This window comes from Mercenaria mercenaria, chromosome 3 (assembly GCF_021730395.1).
Source record: "Mercenaria mercenaria strain notata chromosome 3, MADL_Memer_1, whole genome shotgun sequence".
NCBI lineage: Eukaryota > Metazoa > Mollusca > Bivalvia > Venerida > Veneridae > Mercenaria > Mercenaria mercenaria.
In genome coordinates this window covers 36282912-36308702 of record NC_069363.1, presented here as the reverse complement: position 1 = coordinate 36308702, position 25791 = coordinate 36282912, and the positions used below count along the sequence as shown (strand labels likewise).

The window sequence follows — 25791 nt, the reverse complement described above, 5'->3', positions numbered from 1 at the left end:
TTAACATTGTTTCAGGTGTAGGAAACAATATTTAAATTGTAATGAAATAAAAGATATACCTGTGGTCATAATGGGCACAGTCCTCACAAACAACTACATCATGGTCCTCGCAAAATGATTTCAACTGTCCGCCCGTGTGTATCCGACATTCTGTCTTTAAAATAATTGTTTCCATCTCCATTTCTCTGTTAGTCTGTACATGTGAACTTAATTGATCCATGTGTACATTTGAATTAATTTGATCAAGGTTGTAACTTGCCATTGTTCTCAATTGTTCACTTTCTTTTTAAAGTCAAAATCCCGGATGATCACACATAGTTTGAAAAAGATAGGTGACACATTTTGATCTGTCTCATATAAAAGATAGGTGAAACATCATGTTCTGTCTTATGTAACTATTTTTTTATCTAATACAGCTGTGGACAGAGCACTATTTTGATGTCAGGTAATAGGATTATTAAAAAGTAATGTGTGACCTTAACAATAAATCTTGCTTATATTTCAAATGTTAGTTTGTCAGTGGTAGATATGGCTATTTTTGATATTGTAACATGATATTGTAAACATTTCAAAGATCTTGCTTCTTTAACTTTTAAAGCCAATATTTACTATTCATTATATTTGAATAGCTGTTCATAATTTTTTGTTTAAAAGTGCAATGAACTTTTATCAATTTACAAAATTAAGTTTAATTAACAACAAAATGCTTATAACTGGTAAAGAACTTTAATTATTTGAATTCCAGCTGTAATAAACAAGAAAGGAAACTAGACTTTCATTGATTTTAACACAAAATTACATGTCAGTGTTCACAAACTATATCCTGATAATTATAGTTTACAATCTTATCTATTTGACCATAAAGTAAAATATGCAATTGTTCTGATGTAGGTCATGTGATGAGATGGTTTTCCAAAAGGGGTCAGATTAAGAAATGGGTTTTAATCCAAACTACCTGCTTGTTTAGAAACTGAAATTTGCATTTTATATGATATCAATAATATGAATAAGCCTTGTAAAATCAGTGCTGTTTTTATAAATTAACATTCTAGTTTACAAGACTTTAGTCTTTTCATTCTTTAATGTTTTATTGATTTTTTTTTTCTGAACTAAGGGGGAATAAAGTCCATGTAGCAAACTGATGTTTTCATCTGTAGATCTTGTCTGGAATTTTATATTTCCTCTTTTGGTAATTTGGAAATACATTGATTTTTCAAGGATGTACTGTAGGTATTTTTGAGGAAAAAGCCAGTCAATGAAATCTATCAGTAGAAATAACGCTTCTGGGCAGTGTCAGATTTGTCATGTCTTTCTTCTCCTGGGGCAAGGTAAATGTTGGACAAGTTAGTACTGGCATGGAATCTAGGAACACTGGCTAGGTTAAGGTATAGGTCCATGTTTCGGAGAGAAAAGTTCAAATGTCATCACATCATAGAAAGAAAGCATTGTTTTAAATGAAAATTTAACAGCATATAAAACATTTATATTATTCTACAAAACCATTGTCAATTTACTCATATATGTATTGAATTCCGGAAAGGGACTGCATGAAGGGGCCACACTTCTGGACAGTTCAGCGCCTTTAAAAACTCACCATTTTTTAAAAGCTGTTAGATGTCTTCGTTTTGATGCATTTGCAACATCGTGCGAGTGTTTAAATTTTACATAACTAGGTAAAACATTGTTTTTTACAATTGTTTACATTTATTTCTTTACAAATGGCATTCTTATTTAAAGGGGGACAACTCGTTTAGAATATTTTAAGTATCCAACTCTGTGGGACAGAACAGTAAGACATGTATTGTTGTGTGTCAAGATGCTGTTCATTTACTAAAAAATCTGTTGTTTTGTGATATACTGCTAAACCTTAACTGACCTCTGTTGCATTATGAAACTAATATACTTTCACACAAAACAAGTAAGCTGATAAGAGCTGTTAATAGGTAGTTACTGTCCTTGTGTTAAGGTACATGAAATATTTCATGGGGACACTGAATGCTGGCAAGATTTTTGGGGGACATACCTCTTGACTTTGAGATAAAGTAATGTGAAGAAGATACAATCTTAAATGATATTAGATTAAAAATTACAGGGTAGGTATGTAAGTTGAGCGTAGCATACATTGCATACATTGTACATGCTGTACTTACAGATTCAAAAGTTTGGGAATAAATATTTCAGCAGTGAAGTTAACCATGAGAATGCTAAATGTATGTTTGACTTTGATTGGGCTCAACACTTTTTAGAGCTAACATCACTTTCATTTCTCGCAATTTTATATTTCATATATTGCAGAAACATTAGATATAAGCTCAGAAGCTTCTGATCATGGCTGTGAGAAGTTGAAGAACTCTGTCCGTCCTAAATAATCGAGGATAACTTTACATTACTTGGCACCACCTTCCACCCACAATAAATACATATTGGTAGATTCTGATGGTTTGGGTTTATTTATATCATTTTTGAAATTTCAAATGTGAAAGCAGTACATAATGATGACATAGTCATCAAACTCATAAGTTTGTCATTTATTTTAGTCTGGTTATTCTGCATATCTTAGGAAGGATTACTTCTGTTTTCACTTTATCTACTTCATAAGTTGTTTTTCTTTCATTTTAGCTTCAACCTGTAAAACACCTTTTTTTTTCCACTTTTAAAAAACGGCAACAATATGCCTAGTATTTTTCATGGTTTAGTGTAAGGCCATTATTCTTTCATCTAAGCAGTTGCTGTTCCTTATGTAAATATTTCTCTTCAAAATGTATATTGTTATAGCATTAATTACCTCCCTTGCACAAACAGTATTACCGGTACTGCTGTTAGCAATAAATACCTAAAAATAGCCTAATGGTACTGTATATATTAAGAAGAAATGAAAAACACCAAAGACTCATTCTATTTTCTTCTTCATTTTACTTCTTTCTCATAGTATTTCAACAGTATTGTATGTAAGATTTTAAAATACTACATATGTATAAGTTAACATAGTATGCATATGTAATGTCACCAAAAAAACTGGAAGTTTTTTCTAAAATGTCTGTTTTGATTGCACCTCTGCATGTTTCAAAGTAACTTTATATACTAGGCCAATTTATGATTAAATATATTTGATGAAGACTTTCTATTTTAAATCAGTATCTAATAGCAAAAGATGAGCAAAGCATATCTTTAAACAATAATCAAAAACTGGGTCACCAGGTCAAATTATAGAAAAACCTGTACATTTTCTACTTGATCTTCATAAAATTTTGTCAGAATCTTTGTCTCAATAAAATCTAGGTCTAGTTCAAAACTGGAATATCCAAGTCAAAAACTAGGTCACTAGGTCAAATTATAGAAAGACATTGTTGTTGTAACATCAAAAGGCCACATTTTCTACCTGATCATCATGAGACTTGGTTGAAATGTATTTATGTTTACAGTTTAGGAAAAATTCGTAACTGGGTAACTGAGAAAAAACTAGGATTTTTACGTCAAGTCATAGAAAAACTTTGTTAACACTGTTGAGACCTCTTTTTAGCTCGACTATTCATAGAATAGTGAGCTATTGCACTCGCCCATGCGTCGGCGTCCGCGTCCCGATTTTGGTTAAGGTTTTGTATGTAAGCTGGTATCTCAGTAACCACTTGTGGGAATGGATTGAAACTTCACACACTTATTCACTGTGACAAACTGACTTACATTGCACAGGTTCCATAACTCTATTTTGCTTTTTTACAAAATTATGCCCCTTTTTCGACTTAGAAATTTTTGGTTAAGGTTTTGTATGTAAGCTGGTAACTCAGTAACCACTTGTGGGAATGGATTGAAACTTCACACACTTATTCACTGTGATGAACTGATCTACATTGCACAGGTTCCATAACTCTATTTTGCTTTTTTACAAAATTATGCCCCTTTTTCGACTTAGAAATTTTTGGTTAAGGTTTTGTATGTAAGCTGGTATCTCAGTACTTACTAATGGGAATGGATTGAAACTTCACATACTTGTTCACTATCATGATCTGACATGCACTAAGCAAGTCCCATAACTCTACTCTCTTTTTTTTCAAAATTATGCCCCTTTTTCGACTTAGCAGTTTTTGGTTAAATTTTTGTATGTAATCTGATATCTCAGTATCCACTAATTGGAATGGATTGAAACTTCACACACTTGTTCACTGTCATGATCTAACATGCACTGTGAAGGTCCCATAACTCTACTTGGCTTTTTACAAAATTATGCCCCTTTGACTTAGCAGTTTTTGTTAAGTTTTTGTATGTAAGCTGGTATCTCAGTATCCACAAATTGGAAAGGATTGAAACTTCACACACTTGTTCACTGTCATGATATGACATGCAGTACAGAGGTTCAATACCTCTCTTTTGCATTTTACAAAATTATGCCCCTTTTTCAACTTTTGTATTCATTCAATTGACAAGGCTGTTGAATAGTCCAGCGTTGCTGTCCTCCGACAGCTCTTGTTCAACTTGATCATCATTAATCTTTGTTCATAAATCTTTGTCAAAATGTTTGTCTGTATGGAATCAAGGTCAAGTTCAAAAGTAGGATATCTGAGGTCAAAAACTATGTCACTAAGTCAAATTATTGAAAACATTGGTTAATGGTCTACCTGATTTACATAAAACATGGTCAGAATGTTTTTCTCTATGAAATCTAGGCCAAATTAGATTCTAGGTTATATGTGGTAAGAACTAGGTCAGATGAGCAATACAGGGCCTTCTGGGCCTTCTTGTTATTAGTATAAGTGGATGGTCTGGCATCCTGCTTCCATTGTCAACTTTTTTTCTGAAACATCTACTGCTCTGAAACTACTGGTCAGGATTTCATTAAACTTGGTCTGTAGCATCCTAGAAAGGTCCTCCTCTCACGTTTTTACAAATGGGGTCACTTGGCCCATTTTAGGGGCCTCAAGAGCTAAAATAGAACAACCTTTAAATGACTTTGCATGAACTACTTAATTGATCTTCATCAAACTTAGTCTGTAGCATCACTGTAAGGTCCTCTGTCAAATTTGTTCAAATTAGGGCACTTGGTCCCTTTTAGGGGTGTTAGTTCTAAAAATAGAATTTCCTTTCATGAACTGCTTGATGGTTCTTCATCAAACTTGGTTTGTAGCATCAGTGTAAGGTTCTCTTTCATATTTATTTAAATTAGGGCACTTGATCCCATTTGGAGCCACTAGAGCTAAAAATGGAAATACCTTTAAACCACTTCTTTTCATGAACCGCTTGATGGACTGTCATCAAACTCAATCTGTTGCATTATCTTAAGGTCCTCTCTCAATTTTGTTCAAATATGAGCACTTGCTTTTAAGGGGTCACTATATGTTAACATAAAAATCATTTAAACAACTTCTCATGAACAGCTTGATGGAGCCTGATCAAATTTGGTTTGTTGCATCATTGTTAGGTCCTCTCTCAATTTCGTTCAAATGAGGGCACTTAGCTTCTTTTAGGTGCCACCAGAAGTAAACATAGAAAAAATCTAGATCTCCATCAAACTTGGTATGTAGAATCATTGTACAGTCTTCACTCAAATTTGTTCAGATGAGAACACTTGACCTGTTTCTTGTATTTGCTAAATACAGATATTACCAATCATGATTCAGTGTGTCATATGTTTATTCAAGGTCAGGTTAGCGACTTAGGGCCACTATGGCCCGCTTGTTATTTATTTTTAGGTGTACCTGATATAGTGGACGCAACTTGACCCCGATGGTTGACCTTTGTATTATAATACATATTGAGGCACAACTTATTATTGAAAAGGAGTGTAGGTAAAACACAAGCTGCACGCGAAAATGGAAATATGAATTTGTGTGAATATAAATTAGTGTATTGGAAAGTTTTAACTGATCAAATGTAAATATACATACTTTGATACTGCACTGTGTACAAACTTAGTCTATATAAATATACACAGCTGCCCTAAGGCCCCTTATTTCTACAATGAAATAATCGATATGAATAATCAGACAAAGGTCAACCATCGCGGTCAAGTTGCGACTACTATAGTATTTTGCACATTTTTGATCCTTAGACATGTGTTTAAAATATACAGGTTACAAATCATACCATAGAAGTATGATATTGCATAAACAAACATAATACCTATATTGTAAATATAAATGTGCATAATGAAATAGATATGCTGTTAAATAAACATGAAAATTGATACAAGATTACATGACTTGGTGCATTTTGTGCGTAGTTTTGTTAAGTCATTGATATATTATAATAGTTCTAATTATATGGAAGAAAATTGATCAGCAGGTGTATACTCTGAAAATATCAGATTACAAATTATTATATTATTATTAATATAACCTGAATTGATATTGTAAGCAATAGCTTTGTTTTCTTCATATCTCTGTTAGAATGACACACGGTTTATGTTTAAACCATTTTTCGGTCACTAGATCTTGAAAAACTATATTTGCTAATGTTTAAGAATACGAAATGAGAATCTAAAACAGTACTGTAAAATCGTACAGTTTAGTCATGGTGGACTAATTTTCATGGATTCCATAGGTCTTTGTACTTATACACAAAATTATAATCAATTTATTTAATCTTTAAAACATGAAACCCACAAAATCATACTTTCTTTACTTCACAAAATTAAATCATTTCAAGAAATGAAAACAATTTTATGATTATTGCCAGCAGTTAAAAATTGCAGATTTAATTATTGTTTTATTTACATGACTCAAAATTTAGGATGCTGTTTTCTGACAGTTGTGCATCACTTCCAAGCTACTGGGTTTGGTGGGATCTAGCTTATCTGTCTTTTCTGAAAATTATCATTTTTCGTGGAAGACTAAATTTCATAGATTTCCACAAAATAGTATCCCAAGGAACTAATAAAATTCCCAACTATTTTATTTTTTTTCTGTTTTGAAATTCCCAAATTTCTCCACCTATATAAAGTAGGTGCATTATTTTGCAGTAAACATAGTAGCACTAGGGTAAATAATTCTTTACTACTGAATTAATAGGTATCCAGCATTTTAATTCCCTTTGCTGGTTTTGCAAAATAAATATTTTTTCTTAATTGGAAAACAGCTTAATTTTTGCAGTAAGTGCTTATGAATAGCGCTATTTGTTAAATAGCCGATATTACACGAGTATCTTTTCATATTGAATTTATTAAACAAGTTGAATAAAATAATGAATTGCGAGGCTCTTCCAAGCATTTTATCAATTTTGTTCAACGAGTTTAATAAATTCGATATGGAAAGTCACAAAAGTAATATTCTTTTTATCACATGTTAGCTTTTCCGGCAGAAACATCAAATATTCTACTTTCTTTAACTATTATAAACTAGTCATTTTTACCAACGTCTCCTATACTTTAAACGACGTCAACTTCAAAGCTTTATCAATTTTATGTGATGTCTTTATTTCACTCCTGCAATGTCAGACATGTGATAATGTGCCATAAAATTATACTGGGAATCAAAATGCATAGTTTGAATCATTTGCCACTCAAGGAGCATGTTTCCAAATTTAAGTCCGTTTTGTTTTTTTTAATTTAGAAAGTACTTTCATTTGTTATTTATTTCACACTGAAGGTAAGCTAGAGGAAGATTTAGCTGATTCTTTGTATTTTACTTGTTGGTATATTACCGGCGTATATCAACTGAATTTTTTTATGTATATATATAATGATGTACATCTTGATACATGACTCTGTTATAAGATACCGAAAACAAATGACTTTTTGCAAGAGTGAGAAATTTATGTTAATGTGAACTAAATGTGTCTGTTTGTAGCTGAAGATAGTTCAGTGAAGAGAGAGGAGGAGGAGAGAAGACGTCATGAGATCATCAAGACATTCCGTACAGCACCTTTCGAGGAAATTGTTGCCAGGTCTGAAGCAAAGGTATGGCTGTTGTCTTACAGATCATTGAAATTGAAGAATACTTGGTGTTAGGCAAATCAGATCGATCAGTGTACATTTTGATCAGCTATGTAATCGTCTTTGACCATAAGAATCAGAATGTATCATATTTTTGGAATTGAGAAAACTATTGCTTAACAAATTTTGTTGTTTTATTTTTAATAAATTACCTGATTCAAATAATGAATAGATTTTGCCATATAAAACAGATAACCTATAATCTTGAAAGGTATGACTTATAATCATTTATTTTACATTTACTTCATTTTGGTATAAAAGGTTTTTATCCTCAGAAAAGATTTAAAAAAATAAAGTTTATTTTGGGGAATGGAAACCATAAATATAGCTATGCTACAAAATCTTGTCCTGTTAAAAAAAACAAATATTTACAACATGCACTGAAGTTTTGTATCTGAAACTGATCCATTTTCTATTTGCAGTCCAACCATTTCCACAACAAGTTGAATGAGATTTTGTCTATGGTATCAAAAGGTTCAGACAGTCCGGGAACATTGAGACGAGCTGCAGATAAACCTGCCACTGTGTTTGACATTCAGTATCCCGAGTTATATGTGTACTAAATGTTACAATGTGGACATTGTGTTACATACGCGCTTTCTTCTTAAAATGATTAATTAATTTATTTTAAATAAGGTGATGGATGATGGTCCTTGCTGTCTTGGCTCGTCAGTACTGCCATTATTGGATGATTTCATTACACATCAGAGAAAATCCATCATAATTTTATGGGGAAGTGTGTCCATATGTTTTACTCCACACGTATTTTTAGACCAATCCATTATAGGGCCTCTGACTAAGAAGCACAATGGGTTTTAAAGGCACAATGGGCTTTAAGGGGAGAAGGTTCATGGGATATACGACATGTATGTTATAAACACAAAACAAAATCTAACTTTAAAGCAGATTTTTTGGTAATTGGGAATTTAATAATGACTAAATTTCAAAGTTTTAAGATCCAAAGTTACCGGTACTTAAATTTGGTCAATTTTTGATGACACTGCACTGAAAAAAAAAGACATAATTTTTTAACAGAACTAGCCAGTTACCATTTGCAGACTTTGTATATTTTCTGGACTTAATCCTGCACTTATGTGTTGTTTTGTGATATAGATAACTGCTTTAAGTAATTATCTTAACTGTAAAATATGAGACCTACAAACTAAACTGCTAATCATTTAGAAATATGTAGAATGGAAGAGAATTTCATAGACAAGTTAACAGTGGTTAGAAAGAAAATTTTCAGTCTGATATTTAAAAGCATAAAAAATCTAATAAGCCATGAGTTATCCATTCATACACCTTATATTTAGCAAAGAATTAGGCCATCATGAGCTGTATAGATGTAGTTTTTGTTACATTTTGTATTTACATAGGGTACGTAGAACAATTATAAGCATTAAGCATTCTAGTCTTAAAGACCCAAGGCAGAGTAAGTGTGTTCTGTTGTGTTTGCATGATGGTGATTTTACATGCTTTGCATGTAGGAAGGGAAAACATCAGTATGAACTTGTTTTTTATTTCAGTTAAAGATGGCATAAACAATAAATTATGTTTATTTCTGAACTAGAATAATGCAATGTTATAAAAACAAAAGCTGATAACACTGTCTAAATGCAGAAATTAAAAGCCATACTTTAAACTGGAGATATAACTGTATTACAATGTATTAGGAGATTGATTTTCATTAAGTTCACTGGTGGAAAAAGTAGGTTTTCCTGGGTCATGATGTCTCAGATTCAGACTGGAAGTGTTGATGAATACTAGCTTACATTCTAATTATATCCCTGGTTTTTACATGAAAGATATTACTTTGTAATTCTGTGTAGAAATGGAACTCAACTTTGATTGGCAGATTTAGATGTTAGTGAAATACAAACTTTAAGGTTTATACAAGTAATCATGAGTGATATCAAGCTGTTCTAAGGGCATTATGTATTTACATGCAGAAACAGGAAGTTGTCTCTGAATGGTATATTTATAGATAGAGTAAATTTTTTCATAAAAAGTACATTTCTAATCATGTGATTGCTCTTTCATGATATATTTGATTTTTGTCAGAGCTGAGATCAATTTTAGTTCTGTAAGTCCGAGAGAAAGAAAAAAAAAGCTGACACATCAATAGAATTTTGATTGGTGTAGTCGAACTATATAATTCTGGCATTTTTCAAAACACACTCTTAAATGAATGAAATGAAGCAAAGAAATCATATCATAAACATAGCAATTGTTGCAATTATTTTACTTACTTGGGGGAATTACTATAATTAAATTATGATATAACACATATTTCTTTACATAAATCTTGAATGTTTATAATTTTATACTAGATAGATCATGTAAAACTGTGATTAGGGTTAGTGCAATGTGCAATATTATGTTAATTACTTGTCAACATTATTCATAATGTTCACAGTCTCCATTGTGTATTAAAAAAACAACATTAAAACAAATATAAACTCAATGTGTCTTTTTTTTTTGTATTAATCCAAATTTCAGTGAAAATTAGTCCATGTTAGGAAGTAGCAGTCTGGTGGATTAGTTGTTGGCCACTCAACCTAGAAGAAGAGGGTACAATCCCATTGGTGTCCAAATGTACCTTTTGTCAACAGTACTGGCTTCAAGGTTATATAACCCAGTTTGGTGACCAGTGTTTGAAATTGACCAATTACAAGGCTGATTTCTGAGACCTGTCTCCAAATTTGGTTTTATGATTCTGCGCACTGGTTATTTAGGTGTTCAGACTTTAGAGTGATTCCTAATAAGCTGTAATCTTTATCAGCACTCTTCCCTGTATAGATAATAATTCCAATGCCTTGTAAAAGAAATGTGAATAACATTCCAAGGACTTAAATTTCAAGTTCAGGATCATGCAACATTCCGGGCAATTGCCCAATGAGGGAATGTGATCTAATCATTGTACTGGTAAATTTTTAAATGATAGATCTACTAGTAATTGTGCATTGCATACCAGCAGTTGCCCAGCTTTATTTTCATTATATCATTGGTGTTTTAAAAAGGTGAAGAATTTCATGAACTAGTATGATCAATTAAGTAAAATTTCTACCAAAGGTATATATTTCATTACGAGTCAATGCACCATATATTTTAGCACAGCTGAGCAAGAAATACTCTTGGTGAGCATTTAGGATTGTTGGATGATATCCTCAATTTCCTTTGTTAGTCCCCCTTTCAGATTCCTTCAAATATAGTTCATCCTTGCTGAAATAATGTTGCCATGGCAACCAAAGAGAAAAAAAAACACGAAAAATTTTCGTCTGATGTTGGAAAATTCCACAGAAATGTTCCTTTGGTGACCCTCGACTAAGTCCTTTCAATTAATTCTGTTTCTTATTAAACACATGGCGGCTAGGGAGCAGGGCTAGTTGTCCCCATATGGCTATATGCAAAACTTTGGAAGTTTTTTATGCCCCCCTTCGAAGAAGGAGGGGTATATTGTTTTGCAGATGGTCGGTCGGAATGTAGACCAATCCGTTTCCAGATGATAACTCAAGAATGCTCAAGCCTAGGATCATGAAAGTTGATGGGGAGGCTGGTCATCATCAGCAGATGACCCCTATTGATTTTGAGGTCTGTATGTCACAGGTCAAGGTCACAGTGACCCTGAATAGTAAAACGGTTCCTGGATGATAACTCAAGAACACTTGGGCCAAGGATCATGAAAGTTGATAGGGAGGTTGGTAATGACCAGCAGATGACCCCTATTGATTTTGAGGTCAGTATGTTAAAGGTTCACAGTGATCCTGAACAGTAAAATGGTTTCCGGATGATAACTCGAGAACGCTTAGGCCTAGGGTCACAAAAGTTGATAGGGAGGTTGGTCATGACCAGCAGATGACCCCTATTGATTTTGAGGTCAGTATGTCAAAGGTCAAGGTCACAGTGACCAGGAACAGTGAAATGGTTTCCAGGCAATAACTCAAGAACGCTTGGGTCTAGTGTCAGGAAAATTGATAGTTAGGTTGGCCATGACCAGCAGATGACCCCTATTGATTTTGAGGTCATTAGGTCAAAGTCAAGGTCACATTGGCCAGGAACAGTTAAACGGTTTCTGATCTTCTTGTCCAAAACCATAGGGCCTAGGGCTTTGATATTTGGTATGTAGCAAAATCTAGTGGTCCTCTACTAAGATTGTTCAGATTATTTCCCTGGGTTCAAATATGGCCCCAACCCGGGGGTCACATAGTTTATATAGACTTATATAGGAAAAGACTTTGAAAAACCTCTTGTCCAAAACCATAGGGCCTAGGGCTTTGATATTTTTTATATGGCATCATCTAGTGGTCCTCTACTAAGATTGTTCAAATTATTCCCCAAGGGTCAAATATGGTTCTGCCCTGGGGGTCACATGGTTTAAAAAAACTTATATAGGGAAAAACATTGAAAATCTTCTTGTCCAAACCACAAAGACTATGGCTTTGATATTTTGTAATGTAGCATCATTTAGTGGTTCTCTACCAAGTTTGTTCAAATTATCCCTCTAGAGTCAAATATGGCCCTGCCCCAGGGGTCATATGGTTCATAAAAACCTCTTGTCCAAAACCACAGGGCCTAGGGCTTTGATATTTTGTATATGACATCATCTAGTGGTCCTCTACTAAGATTGTTCAAATTATTCCCCAAGGGTCAAATATGGCTCTGCCCTGGGGGTCACATGGTTAACATAGACTTATATAGGGAAAAACTTTGAAAATCTTCTTTTCCAAACCACAAAGACTATGGCTTTGATATTTTGTAATGTAGCATCATTTTGTGGTTCTCTACCAAGTTTGTTCAAATTATCCCTCTAGGGTCAAATATGGCCCCGCCCCAGGGGTCGTATGGTTCATATTGACTTATATAGGGAAAAACCTAGAATCTTAATGTCCATAACTTACATCATTCAAATTTGGACCACATGTATAGTTTTGAATGGCAAGATGAACCTTGACATGAGTTGACCTTGATCTTGACCTAGTGACCTACTTTCACATTTCTGTAGCTACAGCCTTCAAATTTGGACCACATGCATAGGTTTGTGTACCGACAAAAACTTTGACCTTGTTATTGACCTAGTGACTTACTTTCACACTTTTGAAGGTACAGGCTTCAAATTTGGACCACATGCATAGTTTTTTGTTCCAAAATAAAATTTGACCTTGATTTTGACCTAGTGACCTACTTTCACATTTCTCAAGCTGCAGCCTTCAATCTGAACCACATGCATAGTTTTGTGTACCAAAATGAACTTTGATCTTGACCTAGTGACCTACTTTCACATTTCTGAAGCTACAGGCTTCAAATTTGGACCGCATGCATATTTTTGTGTTCTGATTTTTACCCATTACCTGCTATCACATTTCTCAAGCTACAGCCTCCAATTTTGAAGCACATGCATAGTTCTGTCTACCGAAATGAACTTTGACCTTGAAATTGATCTAGTGACCTGCTGTCACATTTCTCAAGCCACAGCTTTCAAATTTGGACCACATACACATTGTTTTGTACCAAAATGAAATTTGACCTTGATTTTGACCTTGAGCTAGTCTTGAAATTTGGAACATTCAAAAATGGCTCAGTGGATGGAGCCAAGATCACTCTGTAATCTCTTGTTAGGTTAATAGGTTAAAGGTCAAGCACAGATTAAACCAGAATAGTAGAACTTTTGTTTACAGTGAGCATATAATTTCTCTTCCTTGTGCAATTACTGAATGCATCAGGGCGAGGGGGGGGGGGCGCATTTCGTGTTCGGCGAGCTCTTGTTTCTTTGAAATTGCTGGCCCAGTTTCAAAATAATTTGAAGGAATGTAGCTCAAGTGACCTACTAAATTACTTCATACTGCGGACTGGTGAATAGTAACCATACAGGTCAAGCATGTTTTAATTTGCAAGTCGAATGATTTGACCTTTTCATTTGATGTTGAGGAACTATTTGCATTTGATGTCTTTGTTGCAACTAAGGTCATGACTGATGTCAACACCAAAGTATTTTGCATCTTTAACACGGTGTTTACCCATATCGGACCCCTCTCTGTAGAAAATGAGAAAACGGATCCCTCTCTGTTCGCGCACAGGACACTGTGCTAAACAATGAACTCCAACGTCAGTCGGCTCGGAAAATCAAATTTTTCGTCCTAAACACATTTTTGTGCATAAAAACATATGGCCCACGTAACGGAATGGTGTAGCTATATACCATTGCTTTTTTATTGTTACATTTGTTTTATCAGTTCAGACAAGTCCAAACGAAGATGGAATATAGCCGGAGGTACTGGCTTGGATGAACATCGTTTTATGTTTATGAAACTTATAAACAACTTTCCTTGAATATAGCAAATATCTAGTACCTTAGATGTGAAGCCGTTGATCCTATCTTATTTGTAAATACACAATATGTGGACATTTTCATCATGTTTCCTTAAAAACGCTCTACTTTCGATTTCGTTAATGCACGGGATCCCTCTCAGTCGGCTCAATTTTGCCTCACAGGATCCCTCTTGACTCTCTACACACGGCATGGGAACCCTCTCGGAAACAATTGTGTTTTTATGCACAAAAATGTGTTTAGGACGAAAAAATTGATTTTTCCAGCTGACTGACGTTGGAGTTCATTGTTTACCACAGAGAGTGTCCTGTGCGCGAACAGAGAGGGGTCCGTTTTCTCATTTTCCACAGAGAGGGATCCGATATGGGTATACACAGTGTTTAAGTGAGTACATGTTTGACAATGAAGCTTGTAAGGGAATTCAATGGGTTACATATAGAAGGTGATGTAAAGGACATGTCATTTACATGTACTTGGATAAAATTCCTCGTCCCGCAGCTTTCACATTTGTCTAAGGTAAGATGGTTATTTTGTAACCTTGTGAGTGAAGGTGAGGTAAGTGGCTGTGTCATCTGCAAATAAACGCACATGTGATGTGATCGGGGAGGTAATTTATATCAAGGAGAAAGAGCAGGACTTGATCAGATGCCATACCATCAACTGCTACTTAAGGAGTTTACAAAGAACACATGTTCACGATATAAGCCTATATTTGTTGGGTCATTTGTGTCACCTTTCTTGAATTAGTAGGAAACATTTGACTCCGTCCAAAGTAATACAATATCGAGGATCTCAAGGGGGGGGGGGGGGAGCTACTTTAGGCCAATGTGTTTTATCTGAGCCTGCAGCCGTATCAGCTTTGAGATTTCGACACCTTTGTGGTCTATTTCTATGTCTGACATCACAGGTAGGGTATTTTGGATTCTTTAGAGCATTTCTGCATAACTGAGACAGTGAGATTGGTTGAAGGTGGGGTGAAGGTGGGGAATATTTGAAAAAAAAACAAAAACAGAATGGAATATTTTATTCAGGATTTCGAACAGAGAATATGTTAATTGATTGGTCTTCAGTAAAACTTATAAGTTTTTGCCGAGATTGTTTTAGTGTATGATATTTTAGTGTTTTCTTGTATGGCATTGAATTGGGTATATTTTAGTGATACTTTCTTAAAGTACTACATACAATGAGTTGTAGTAGATGGTAGAACTTCAGATACACAACACTACCTACATATTATATCTAGGGTTCCCCAATATGCTATGTCTTGGTTTTTGCCTATTTTTCTACATAAACGACTGTCCTGATTTAATTGAAAGTAAAGCCAGACTGTTTACAGATGATAGCACTATTTATCTTTCTAACAGTGTAATCTGCATCAACCTCTCAAACCCAACACGATTATACGCATGCTCTTGAACATGTCCGCGGAATTGAGACAATTTCTAAGGTCTAAACTGGTCAGCCCATTTTTTTACAACACGGACAAAGATCCCGTGCCTCTAAAATATACTCGTTTTTTTTTTTTGAATAATACAGATATAGAAGCAAAACGTACTCTTTACAAATTTTAATATGGACTGAATTTAACTAATATTTCATCCAGGTCTGAAGATAGCTGATCTGGTATGGGGCTATTACAAGTCTCGGCCAATTTCGGCGGAGAATGAAAATACAGATCAGTTAATTAATTACTACAGAACTCAGTACGCATGAATCAGAATTCCAGAAAATCCTGTATGGTACCTAATATGGCTATAAGCACCAGAAATATACCCCTCCCCTTCAACCCACACGTCATCACCAGCATTAAGTTCTGCTACAGTGGTGACTCCGCCCATATTCCAACCTGTGGTGTGTCCAGCAATAGCATATTCAATTGTCTGGCTATTTTTCTTCATGAAAAACGCACCCGCATGATCTTTAGGGTTTCCGAGAGCCATGGAGAACAGGTATGTACCGTTGACAGGTGCAGTAAATATTCCGTGCCGCGGCTCGTAAGCACTGCCTAAATTAAGGTCAACTTCATCAAAAATAACCACGTGGTTACTTGATACAGATCCAAGGTCCTTACTCAGTTCAGTTCTGAAAGCTACGTTTGGTGTATTCTTGGAGCAATCTGAAAAAAGTAAAAACGTTAGCGGTATAACTGGCCAATTAAACATAGTTGTCTATATGCACCGACTTTAAATAAAATTTGTATTGTATTGTATCCAGCTGGTATACGGAAGGTCGGTGGTTCTACTTAGGTACCTGCTCGTGATGAAATAATGCACGGAAGGCCATCTGTGATCTTCCTCCACCATCAAAGATGGAAAGTCGCCGTATGAGTCGGGGCAACGTTTAAACCAAACAAAATAAACAAGCAAATTCTATGAATTGGTATCCCCCGCCGAAAGGGTTTGTGATGATATATGGCAAAAAAATATCCGGCAAAGAAGTTATGGATGTTACTATTAAGAAGCAAATAATCTTATTAGTCAAAATCAATTTAACAGAAAACGAATGTTTAAAGTGTACATAATGTATGTTACATTGATCCTGACTAAAGAAATTATTTTGAATGGAATATGTTTACTGTAATAATTTAGTAAACCAAAGAACTATAAAAAAAACAACATATTTTTATAGCTCCTTGAATAAACTTAGCTGTGCCCGCCCGCTTAGCTCAGTAGGGAAAGCGTTGGTCTACGGATCGCGGGGTCGCGAATTCGATCCCCGGGCGGGGCCTATGTTCTCCGTGATGATTTTATAAAAAGACATTGTGTCTGACATCATTTGTCCTCCACCTTTGATAATTCATGTGGGGAAGTTGGCAGTTACTTGCGGAGAACAGGTTTGTACTGGTACATATCCAGGAACACTGGTTAGGTTAACTGCCCGCATTACATAACTGAAACACTGTTGTGGCGTTAAACCCAACAAACAATAAACTTAGCTTTAATTCTATGACTGGGTGGAGGAGCGAGGTGGTGGAACTATACAACTTTGCATGTTGATAAATATTCATGGAAGGCTTGTAAAAAATCTAAAATAAGGAATTTTCTCTCTTTTTTGGTGGTGTGTGGGTGGGAGGGGGGGGGGGGGTGACCAAGGGGCAAGGTGATGACCAAGTATGGGTACAGAACTTCACATGTTTATAATGAATGTTCATAGAAAAATATGAAAGAAGTTTAATGAAATTCTACCAAATGAAAAGTTTATGTACAAAAATGTGGTTATGTGTTTTTTTTTTAAACAATTAAAGGGCAATCATTCTGAAGTTACTACAGAAATCCGGACAAAAGTATGTTCACAACCACACTATGGTGTAAATTCAATTTTCATAGTTCTAGGTCAAATATATCACAAGTTATGAAGCAGAAATTGCCATATTTATAGTACCCTATTATTATTATAATTAACACTAGAAACGTTTAAGGGCCATAACTCTGGTGTTACTTTGGCAATCTGACTGAAACTTGACGGGCCGCGTAACCTCATAGTGGTGAACATGTTTATGAGTATGTGAAGTTTTATTTAAATATTCCCAACTACTTCATAGATATGGCTCCGGACGGATGATCGGAAGGACAACGTCAAAACTATATCCCTCCGACTTCGTCGGGGGATAATAGAACATAGTTGTCCGAGAGCTCCGCAGTCTCTGCAGAAGCATGACCTTTGGCCAGATAAATTGGAAAGGGGTAAAGTATGGTCTTGTATTTTTACAAAGCGCAAACATAAATGATAAGTTTTACTGGACTCATACAAGCAGAGCCGCCCAATCAATGAATATATTTTCCATACTCGAGTGTACATGTATAAAACTGATTCTGTATAAAAACAAAGTGCTGGCTTCGTTTTCAGTCTTTGACTTTTATAAGAAACTGTATCAATAAATAAATTTCATGACTTACCGCAGTTTTGTTTTTCCTCCATCTGTTCTTGCAATGTCTGCAGTGCCGACGCCATCTTATCAACCTGTGTCTGAAGTCTCATTCTCTCGGCTTTCTCGTCAGACAGGAGTAGATGAAGATATTGTATATCATCAGTGTTCTGGGGATTGGTCGCTAAAAACGACGCCGCAGAAGAACAAAACCCAACTAATAGAAGAAACAAGATATTAAACATTTCTATTCTCAATAGGCTGTGTTTATGATTTATCAGCCAGCTACTTTTCGCCGTATCACAATTAAAAAGCGGTTATCAGATATAAATTTGTACAAGTAAATATTATATCTATACGTTGTAATTATAAATGAGCTGCGCCATGAGAAAACCAACATAGTGGCTTTGCGACGCACCCGGGCAGTCTGGTCAGGATCCATGCTGTTCGCTTTCAAAGTCTATTGCAATTAGGAAAACTGTTAGCGAACAGCATGGATCCTGACCAGACTGCGCGGATGCGCAGGCTGGTCTGGATACATGCTGGTCGCAAAGCCACTATGTTGGTTTTCTCATGGCGCGACTCAAATCATTGTTATAAGTACAGTGGTGAATCTAGACTCAACATTTATGATAGAAAAATCTGTCCTCTAACGAGAAGTATTCACAACAATGCATACAAGGTTGTTGTTTTTTTTTTAATAATTTAATCTGATCCGTTTATATTGACAGTCCAACCATTTCCACAACAAGTTGTATGAAAGTTTGTCTATGGTATCAAGATTCAGACAGTCCTAGAACATTGAGACGAGCTGCAGATAAACCTGCCACTGTGTTGCCCGCCAACGTCAAATCGCTCCTATTTGATGTACGCACGTATTGAGTGTACTATATACTGACTAAAGGTTAGGGTTAGGTGTTGGCAATGCTTAATAGTGTACATTCAATGCGTGAGTACACTCAGTGTGGGAGAGATATTTTAAATAAGGTGATGGATGATGTTCTTGGCTGTCTTGCCTCGCCATTACTGCTATTTTTGGATGATTCCATTGCACATGAGAGAAAATCCATCATACTTTTTATGTCCAAAGATTTTACTGCACACATATTTTTAGACCAATGCATTAGCTAGGCCACTGAGGAAGTAGCTTAAGATCTTCAGCGCTCTCGGTTTATATACTGGATTTGGGGCCGCAAAGTTCTATAAAAAAATATATAAAAAAGCGGCATGTAGAGTTTTGGAAGCCAGGACTACTGAGGAAGATGCAAAGTTTTTCTTTTTTTTTAAGAGCAGAGGGATCATGGGATCTATGTCATACATGTAAGAAAAAAAGACACAGAAACAAATCTAGGTTACATTCTACCAGTTCTTTCTTTATTTCATATAAACAATATTAAAAATATTCAGACCTCATTTTCAGCACTTTAGAGCAATTCAATGATATGAAAACTATATATCGAGAGCTTGGCGCAAAACTATTGTATCTTGTTCTTTATTTATATACACTTACAATAGGTTTGCACCAATCCCTCGATATGGTCATTTAGTATGACATGTCTTATCAAAAATAGAAAAATATTGACATGTTATGTTACATATAAGAAAAATAATCTGTTCAGTCTGGGAAACATCACCCTCTAAAAATGCCCCCGTGAAAATAGCCGTTTAGCAATTACGTGTATGTAGACATTTAAAAAAAATGAAATGAAACATTTCAGGAAAATCACAATGAAAATGGTCTAGATCTTTTCTCAATACAATAAGCAATAAAATTAAGCTAAAAATATAACTGTCACATCCTCATATGACCCATTATACCAGATTTCATCAACAGCATGGAACTAAATTTTAGACTACTTCACGTGTAACACTGAGTAGTCATTTGTTTGGTGAAATCAGTCCTGTAGTCTTTCCTCAAACTTTTCTCAGTCTTTTCTCAAACACCTCCCCTTATCGGTACAGTTTGACAATATTCCTGCGCAGAGGTTGGTCTTTTCTTTGATTTGTTAAGCTTAAAGCAGAACTTTTGGTAATTTATTATTTAAGAGAACTGGCCTGTTGTCATTTACAGACTCTGTGTATTTCCTTGACCTAATCCTACACTTAACTGGTTGTTTTGTGATGTAAATAATTGTAACTGTTTTTAAGTAATTATGTTACCTCTAAACTACTAACCATGTAGAAATCTGTAAAATGGAGGAGTAATCAATAGACAAGCTAACAGCAGTTTGGGAGACGTTTAAGTTTAGTCGTGACTTGTACACTTTAAATTAAGCAAAGCCAAAATGAGCTGTATTCGATCATGTTCTTTTTGTTACATTCTGCAGTTACATAGCTGACGTAGAGCAACTATAAATATTAAACATTCTTAAGTGTTAAGGACCCATGGCAGGTAAGTGTGTTTTGTTGTATTTTGTTGATTTTGCCCACTTTTCAACCATAGATATAACTCTATAATAACTATTAGCAGAATAATTGTCTTAAAAGTTCACAAGTGGAAAAAAGTATGTTTTCCTGGGCCATGATGTCTCAGATTCAGACTGGAAATGTTTGTGGATACATGCTTTCATTCTAACTATATACCACTGGTTTTTAAATGAGAGATAATGCTGTGTAATTCTGTGTAGAAATGGAACTCGACTTTTATTGTCAGATTTAGATGTTATGAAATGTGAGTCAGTGAAATATAAAAGATACATAGATTGCCAGTATAAGTTAAGAGAAAGTTGATTTTTAGGGATTCTTGCAGTTTTCTTAGTCGTGCCCTTAAAAGTTAGGCTCTTGGTGCTCTGGCGTGTAAATATACCTTAGATTTACCTTAATTTTATGTTTTACTTTATTAATCTGTTATTTTTGCGCTAATGTTACAGCCTTCTTCAGCGCACGGGTGGTGTGCTGGTGTTACGCGTAAAAATAGACGAAACTGAGGTATGTGAAGTCATGATTTTGCCCAGTATGAGACAAGAATAATAAAAGGAAAATGCTATTAGACACAAATATGATGATACATCATATATATAAAATATCTGGTTTGTAATTAATGATTCGGCTCTATTACCACAAAAACTCTGGCGACATGAAGCGTGAAAGAAAGAATGAAATCAACAAAAATGGCAGTTTCTGACCTCATATGCCTTATCTGAGGACATCTGATGTTTTTTTTATGATAACTCAACTGTTATGAAGTAACGGATATCAAAATCATTTGCTTCAAATCCTGCGTACGGGGACATAATTGACAAAAAAATCATCGGGAATGAGGTTGCGCACCGGGAATGGAGTTGCACTTATACATCATAATGTTTATAATGTATATTGTGTGTATATAGGCTATTGTGACCTATATAGGTTACTGACCGTTCCAAGGCGGTGCCCCTATTTTCAACTGGTTTTCTGTCTGTCTTGTTTTGTCTGTTTCATATTTTTTTTTTTGTTTGTTGTGTTCGTTTTTTCCTCATCCTTACTCTCTTCTATTGCCCCCTCCTTTCCCCTTGCATTTTCCGCTTCTTTTTGCATCCCTCCCCCTTTACTTTGAGTTTGTTTTTGTGGCTCTCCTTTATTCAGGCTGACGGAATCCTAAGGAAGTACACAATTGTTTTTCCTGCTTATATGGGGGCGTTTGTGTGATTGTGAGTTTAAGACGGTGCCCTACTGTTTTCTATGTTATTTAGTTGGGTATGAGGAACGTAGCATTCCCTTTGTATTTTCAACCTTGTTCTTCTTTCCTCTTCAAATTCCTTCTCCCCCACCCACCCCACAGTTTTACCACTTCCTCACCCTCTATCTATATTTCACACAAAGTAATATGTACTTGTTAGATGTTTGAAGCAACCCATCAGTAATATTTTTCCATTACAGGTTCTTTTTGTTGTGGGCCTACTGTGTTAATGTGATGAAAAACTTTAAACATACATGTAAAACATAAGATTGTCTTCAAGAACTGGGCCGTGAAGTTTTGTTTTGTTCTAAGGTTTCTGTCCCAACCAAAGCATTTGAGGCATATGGCAATTTGTCAACTTTGAAAGGAAGGCCCAGGCGCCCGCCATTATAGGCACAGATCCATGGGTAGCGGTAAACCAGTTGTATTCCTAAATCACCTGAAAGAATTTTACGTCACTTGAAGGGTTTCAACCCCACATAGGTGATGGCAGAGTGATTTGACAGTCGACGTCCAGCTTTGAATGGTAAAAGAAGGCTTTCAACCACTCAGTCATGCATTGCTCTGAGATTGTCGCAATTTAATAAAAGTATAACAACACAAAATGAACATTTGAGAATGATAACAGCAATTTATCCTAGAATTATTTCCTAGTATTTCCTATTTAGTTTATTCAAGTTAAAAGTTTTAGAATAAAGCAATGTATATTCTAACTGCAGCTGATTTATTTAGCTCAAAAATGTAGAAAACTGATAGGTACAGTGTAAATGTTCATTCTAAAATATAATAAATATCAATAAAATATAATTATATTACCCCGCGATCCGTACATCTGCGCTCTTCCTATTGAGCGGGCGGGCTTATTTAGATTTAAAGTCTTGGAACTTTGGGCCTGGGTAATCATCTCATATCTATGCCAAGTTCTATTAAAATGTTATTGACCGGGCATGAAACAGTCCAAGTAAACATTTAAGGTTCAAGTGGTCACCTTTAAGGTACAGGTTTGGCGAGCAATTCGTCGTATTTCTGTGAGAAGTCTTTGTGTCAAGTAATATATAAAAAGAATCTCTTGATGACTGGCAGAGTTATGGAAAGGACACAAACCGTTTACTGTTATTGAATTTCTGAACTTTGTTCAGGATTTGTTTGTAAGTATTAGTTTTTACAGGAGAAATTAATGAAAAAGCTTGAAGAAGTGAGAGAAAATAATAACATAATCAGTTCACAAAATAGATAAATGGGTGTTTTATCATCAATATCGAAGATCATGCAAATTATTTATTAAGTGACTTAATTTAAAAGTTTTTGAATAACAAGCTATATATAGTTTTCTAATAATAAAATTTCTGAGTTGAATAAAAAGGTCAAGGTCACATATGGAAGGCAAAGTAACAAAATAAGTTGAAATTCTTATACACGATACATTTGTACTCCATATAACAAGAGCCGTACTGTGGTATGCAAAATCAGGCGTACTGATCAAAGGGTAATGTCGTGTTTATAGTCCATTCTATAACTCTGTCATTCAAGAAAAATGTATCCTTCACGTGAAATATTGCTTCGTTGATGAAATTTCGTAGATCATTTTCTTCATAATGCTACTTATTAAGTTTTTAAGCCCTTGTACTTTCTATCTCTTCAATCTGTCACAATAATAGAGTGTACAAAAAAAGTCATGTTGTCTGTTTTTTTGTCGTTGCGTTAGTCAGAATTTGATTTTGTTTTATTTTAAAAAGAATTGAACAATTCTAAAATAATTGTGTATAATTCTTTGTCAAGTTGCTTCTCACATATCACAAACACCGTCACTAAGGTACTTTTTTTTTATAAAATGTTCAACACAAAGCATGTCAACAAAACACATGCAGGTTTGTACCTCGAAGGTCAATGTCACAAAGGTTAAAAGTGTTATATATATTGCACTTCCTTGTCAGTGTGGTATCTTTGTATCTAATTGTATAATTGTGAAATTTTGCAATTTTTGAAATTGAATTGTTGTCATGCGATCTGTAACGTTTAAATTCCCTCCTTCTAACGAAGTCAAGTTAGTTATAGCCTTATTATTTACGTTGCAAACCATGTTTTGATTTTTTTTAAATTTCCCAAAATGCTTTTGTTGTGTGTACTGTTTGTGTGTGTCGTCGTATATTTGAGATTAGGTTTATTAGGGCCAGAAGTCTTTAGAATTGCAAGTGATTGTCTTGGCTCTCATTCTAATTATAATATTCTTACTTGGTAGGAGTACTTGTTATATCATTGAGACGTGCGAAGCACAACATCGATCTACCAATCTTTATGTTCAAGCTAAGATAGGACCAAAATGGATTCTGTTGTCCAAGCTATATCCCTTGATTTTAGTAAGCATGTCTTTTTCTTTGTGATTGGTGTTACTGTGGTCACTTCTATTGAAAAAGGCAATATAAACAATAGCTTTAAACAGAAAAGTTTGAATCGGCGGGGTCTGCTATGTATTATACTCTATGGTAACGTTCATTATAAATCACCATGACTTTTCTTATTCAGGAACGAACGACAGTGTGATCAAGAAAGTGAAAAAATATCTTGATTTTTTTGTATAGATAACTATGTTGTGACGAATGTCTTACAACACTTTACGCTAATTCCGCTTTTACATACCTTAGTCCCAAAGAGAATTACTGACAACTTAAGAATGTAGGGGACATAAAAATCCATTTCTTACATTTACATCTGATAACCGCTTCTCCTCTCAGTAATATAGAGACAGTAAACATTTACCTAAATATACAGTAACGAACACTTTAACTGGATATCAAAAATGTTAGGATTCCTTCTGTTTATTGGGTGTTGTTCTTCTGCGGCGTCGTTTTTAGCGACCAATCCCAGAACACTGATGATATACAATATCTACATCTCCTGTCTGACGAGAAAGTCGAGAGAATGAGACTTTAGACACAGTTTGATAAGAATGCGTCGGCTTTGCAGACATTGCAAGAACAGATGGAGGGAAAACAAAACTGCGGTAAGTCTTGAAATTTATTATTTAGTAAAAATGTAGAATGGTGTGCATTCTGGAGTTTGAAAAAAGTATTCGTAACAGAAACGTTTCAGATGATTCACTCCAGGATATATAAATTATTTATTTTACCACGTAAAGTTTTTTTATTGATTAAATTTATTTCAATAATTTCAAACTTCAAGAATACAATACCTCTTTCTTTGAGATATTTTTTATTTCTAATGCTTTAAATTGATAAGGAGTATGTAGATCCCATGTATGTATAAAATTCCAAAAAGACGAAATTATTTGAAACGTTTGTATTCAATCACTGAAAGTTTGTACCCAATTCCTCTCTTGCCTGAGATAGCCAGCATTTTCTTCCATTTCAGATTGCTCCAAGAATACACCAAACGTAGCTTTCAGAACTGAACTGAGTAAGGACCTTGGATCTATATCAAGTAACCATGTGGTTATTTTTGATGAAGTTGACCTTAATTTAGGCAGTGCTTACGATCCGTGGCACGGAATATTTAATGCACCTGTCAACGGTACATACCTGTTCTCCATGGCACTGGCAAATCCAGCAAGTCATTCGGGTGCTCTCTTCATGTTGAAAAATAGTCAAACAATAGAATTTGTGTTTGGTGAAAACACATCAGCCGGATGGACTATGGGCGGAGCCACCACTGTGGCAAAACTTACTGTTGGTGATGATGTGTGGGTTGAAGGGGAGGGGTATATTTCGGGTGCTTATGGCCATATCAGATACCATACAGGGTTTTCTGGAGTTTTGATTCATGATTACTAAGTCTGTAAAAAGTCTTCCTGAAATACTTATATATACATACAGTTTGATGTTTTAAATGTGTATGGTGCACATCTCCCTCCACAAACTTTGAAAACGATACCTTCAGCTAAACTACCAAACTTGATTTCTTATACAGTACTGTCGATCATTTGCATTTAATCGACAATTGCATACTTCTGAGGTTATAAAATGTCTGAAACAAAAATCATCAACAAACTTGATTTCTTATAC

At 34.9% G+C, this 25791-nt stretch overlaps 2 protein-coding genes and 1 long non-coding RNA gene across 3 annotated transcripts; 2 read left to right on the top strand and 1 right to left on the bottom strand.

Moving 5' to 3' along the window:
* Nucleotides 1–276: 276 nt before the first annotated feature.
* On the top strand, nt 277–10388 carry LOC128555558 (uncharacterized). Its single transcript, XR_008370163.1, has 2 exons — nt 277–7888; nt 8347–10388. It is a non-coding gene; the product is annotated as an uncharacterized LOC128555558 (long non-coding RNA).
* Nucleotides 10389–15801: 5413 nt separating this feature from the next.
* LOC128556021 (complement C1q tumor necrosis factor-related protein 3-like) lies at nt 15802–18404 on the bottom strand. The gene is made up of 2 exons (XM_053539916.1): nt 18146–18404; nt 15802–16365 (listed from the first exon to the last, which is right to left on the bottom strand). Exons 1-2 carry the CDS (start codon nt 18357–18359, stop codon nt 15950–15952), a joined length of 630 nt encoding a protein of 209 aa, XP_053395891.1. The 5' UTR covers nt 18360–18404; the 3' UTR covers nt 15802–15949.
* Nucleotides 18405–24301: 5897 nt separating this feature from the next.
* LOC123544583 (complement C1q tumor necrosis factor-related protein 3-like) lies at nt 24302–25585 on the top strand. The gene is made up of 2 exons (XM_045330659.2): nt 24302–24773; nt 25142–25585. Exons 1-2 carry the CDS (start codon nt 24752–24754, stop codon nt 25558–25560), a joined length of 441 nt encoding a protein of 146 aa, XP_045186594.1. The 5' UTR covers nt 24302–24751; the 3' UTR covers nt 25561–25585.
* The last annotated feature ends 206 nt before the right edge of the window (nt 25586–25791 follow it).

What these genes read in the sequence shown, in the direction of transcription:
- LOC128556021 (XM_053539916.1), bottom strand. Translation starts at nt 18,359, where the DNA reads ATGTTTAATATCTTGTTTCTTCTATTAGTTGGGTTTTGTTCTTCTGCG. An exon ending in GGAGGAAAAACAAAACTGCG is followed by an intron (nt 16,366 to 18,145) that starts GTAAGTCATGAA and finishes TACTTTTTTCAG; the next exon opens with ATTGCTCCAAGAATACACCA.
- LOC123544583 (XM_045330659.2), top strand. Translation starts at nt 24,752, where the DNA reads ATGGAGGGAAAACAAAACTGCG. An exon ending in GGAGGGAAAACAAAACTGCG is followed by an intron (nt 24,774 to 25,141) that starts GTAAGTCTTGAA and finishes CTTCCATTTCAG; the next exon opens with ATTGCTCCAAGAATACACCA.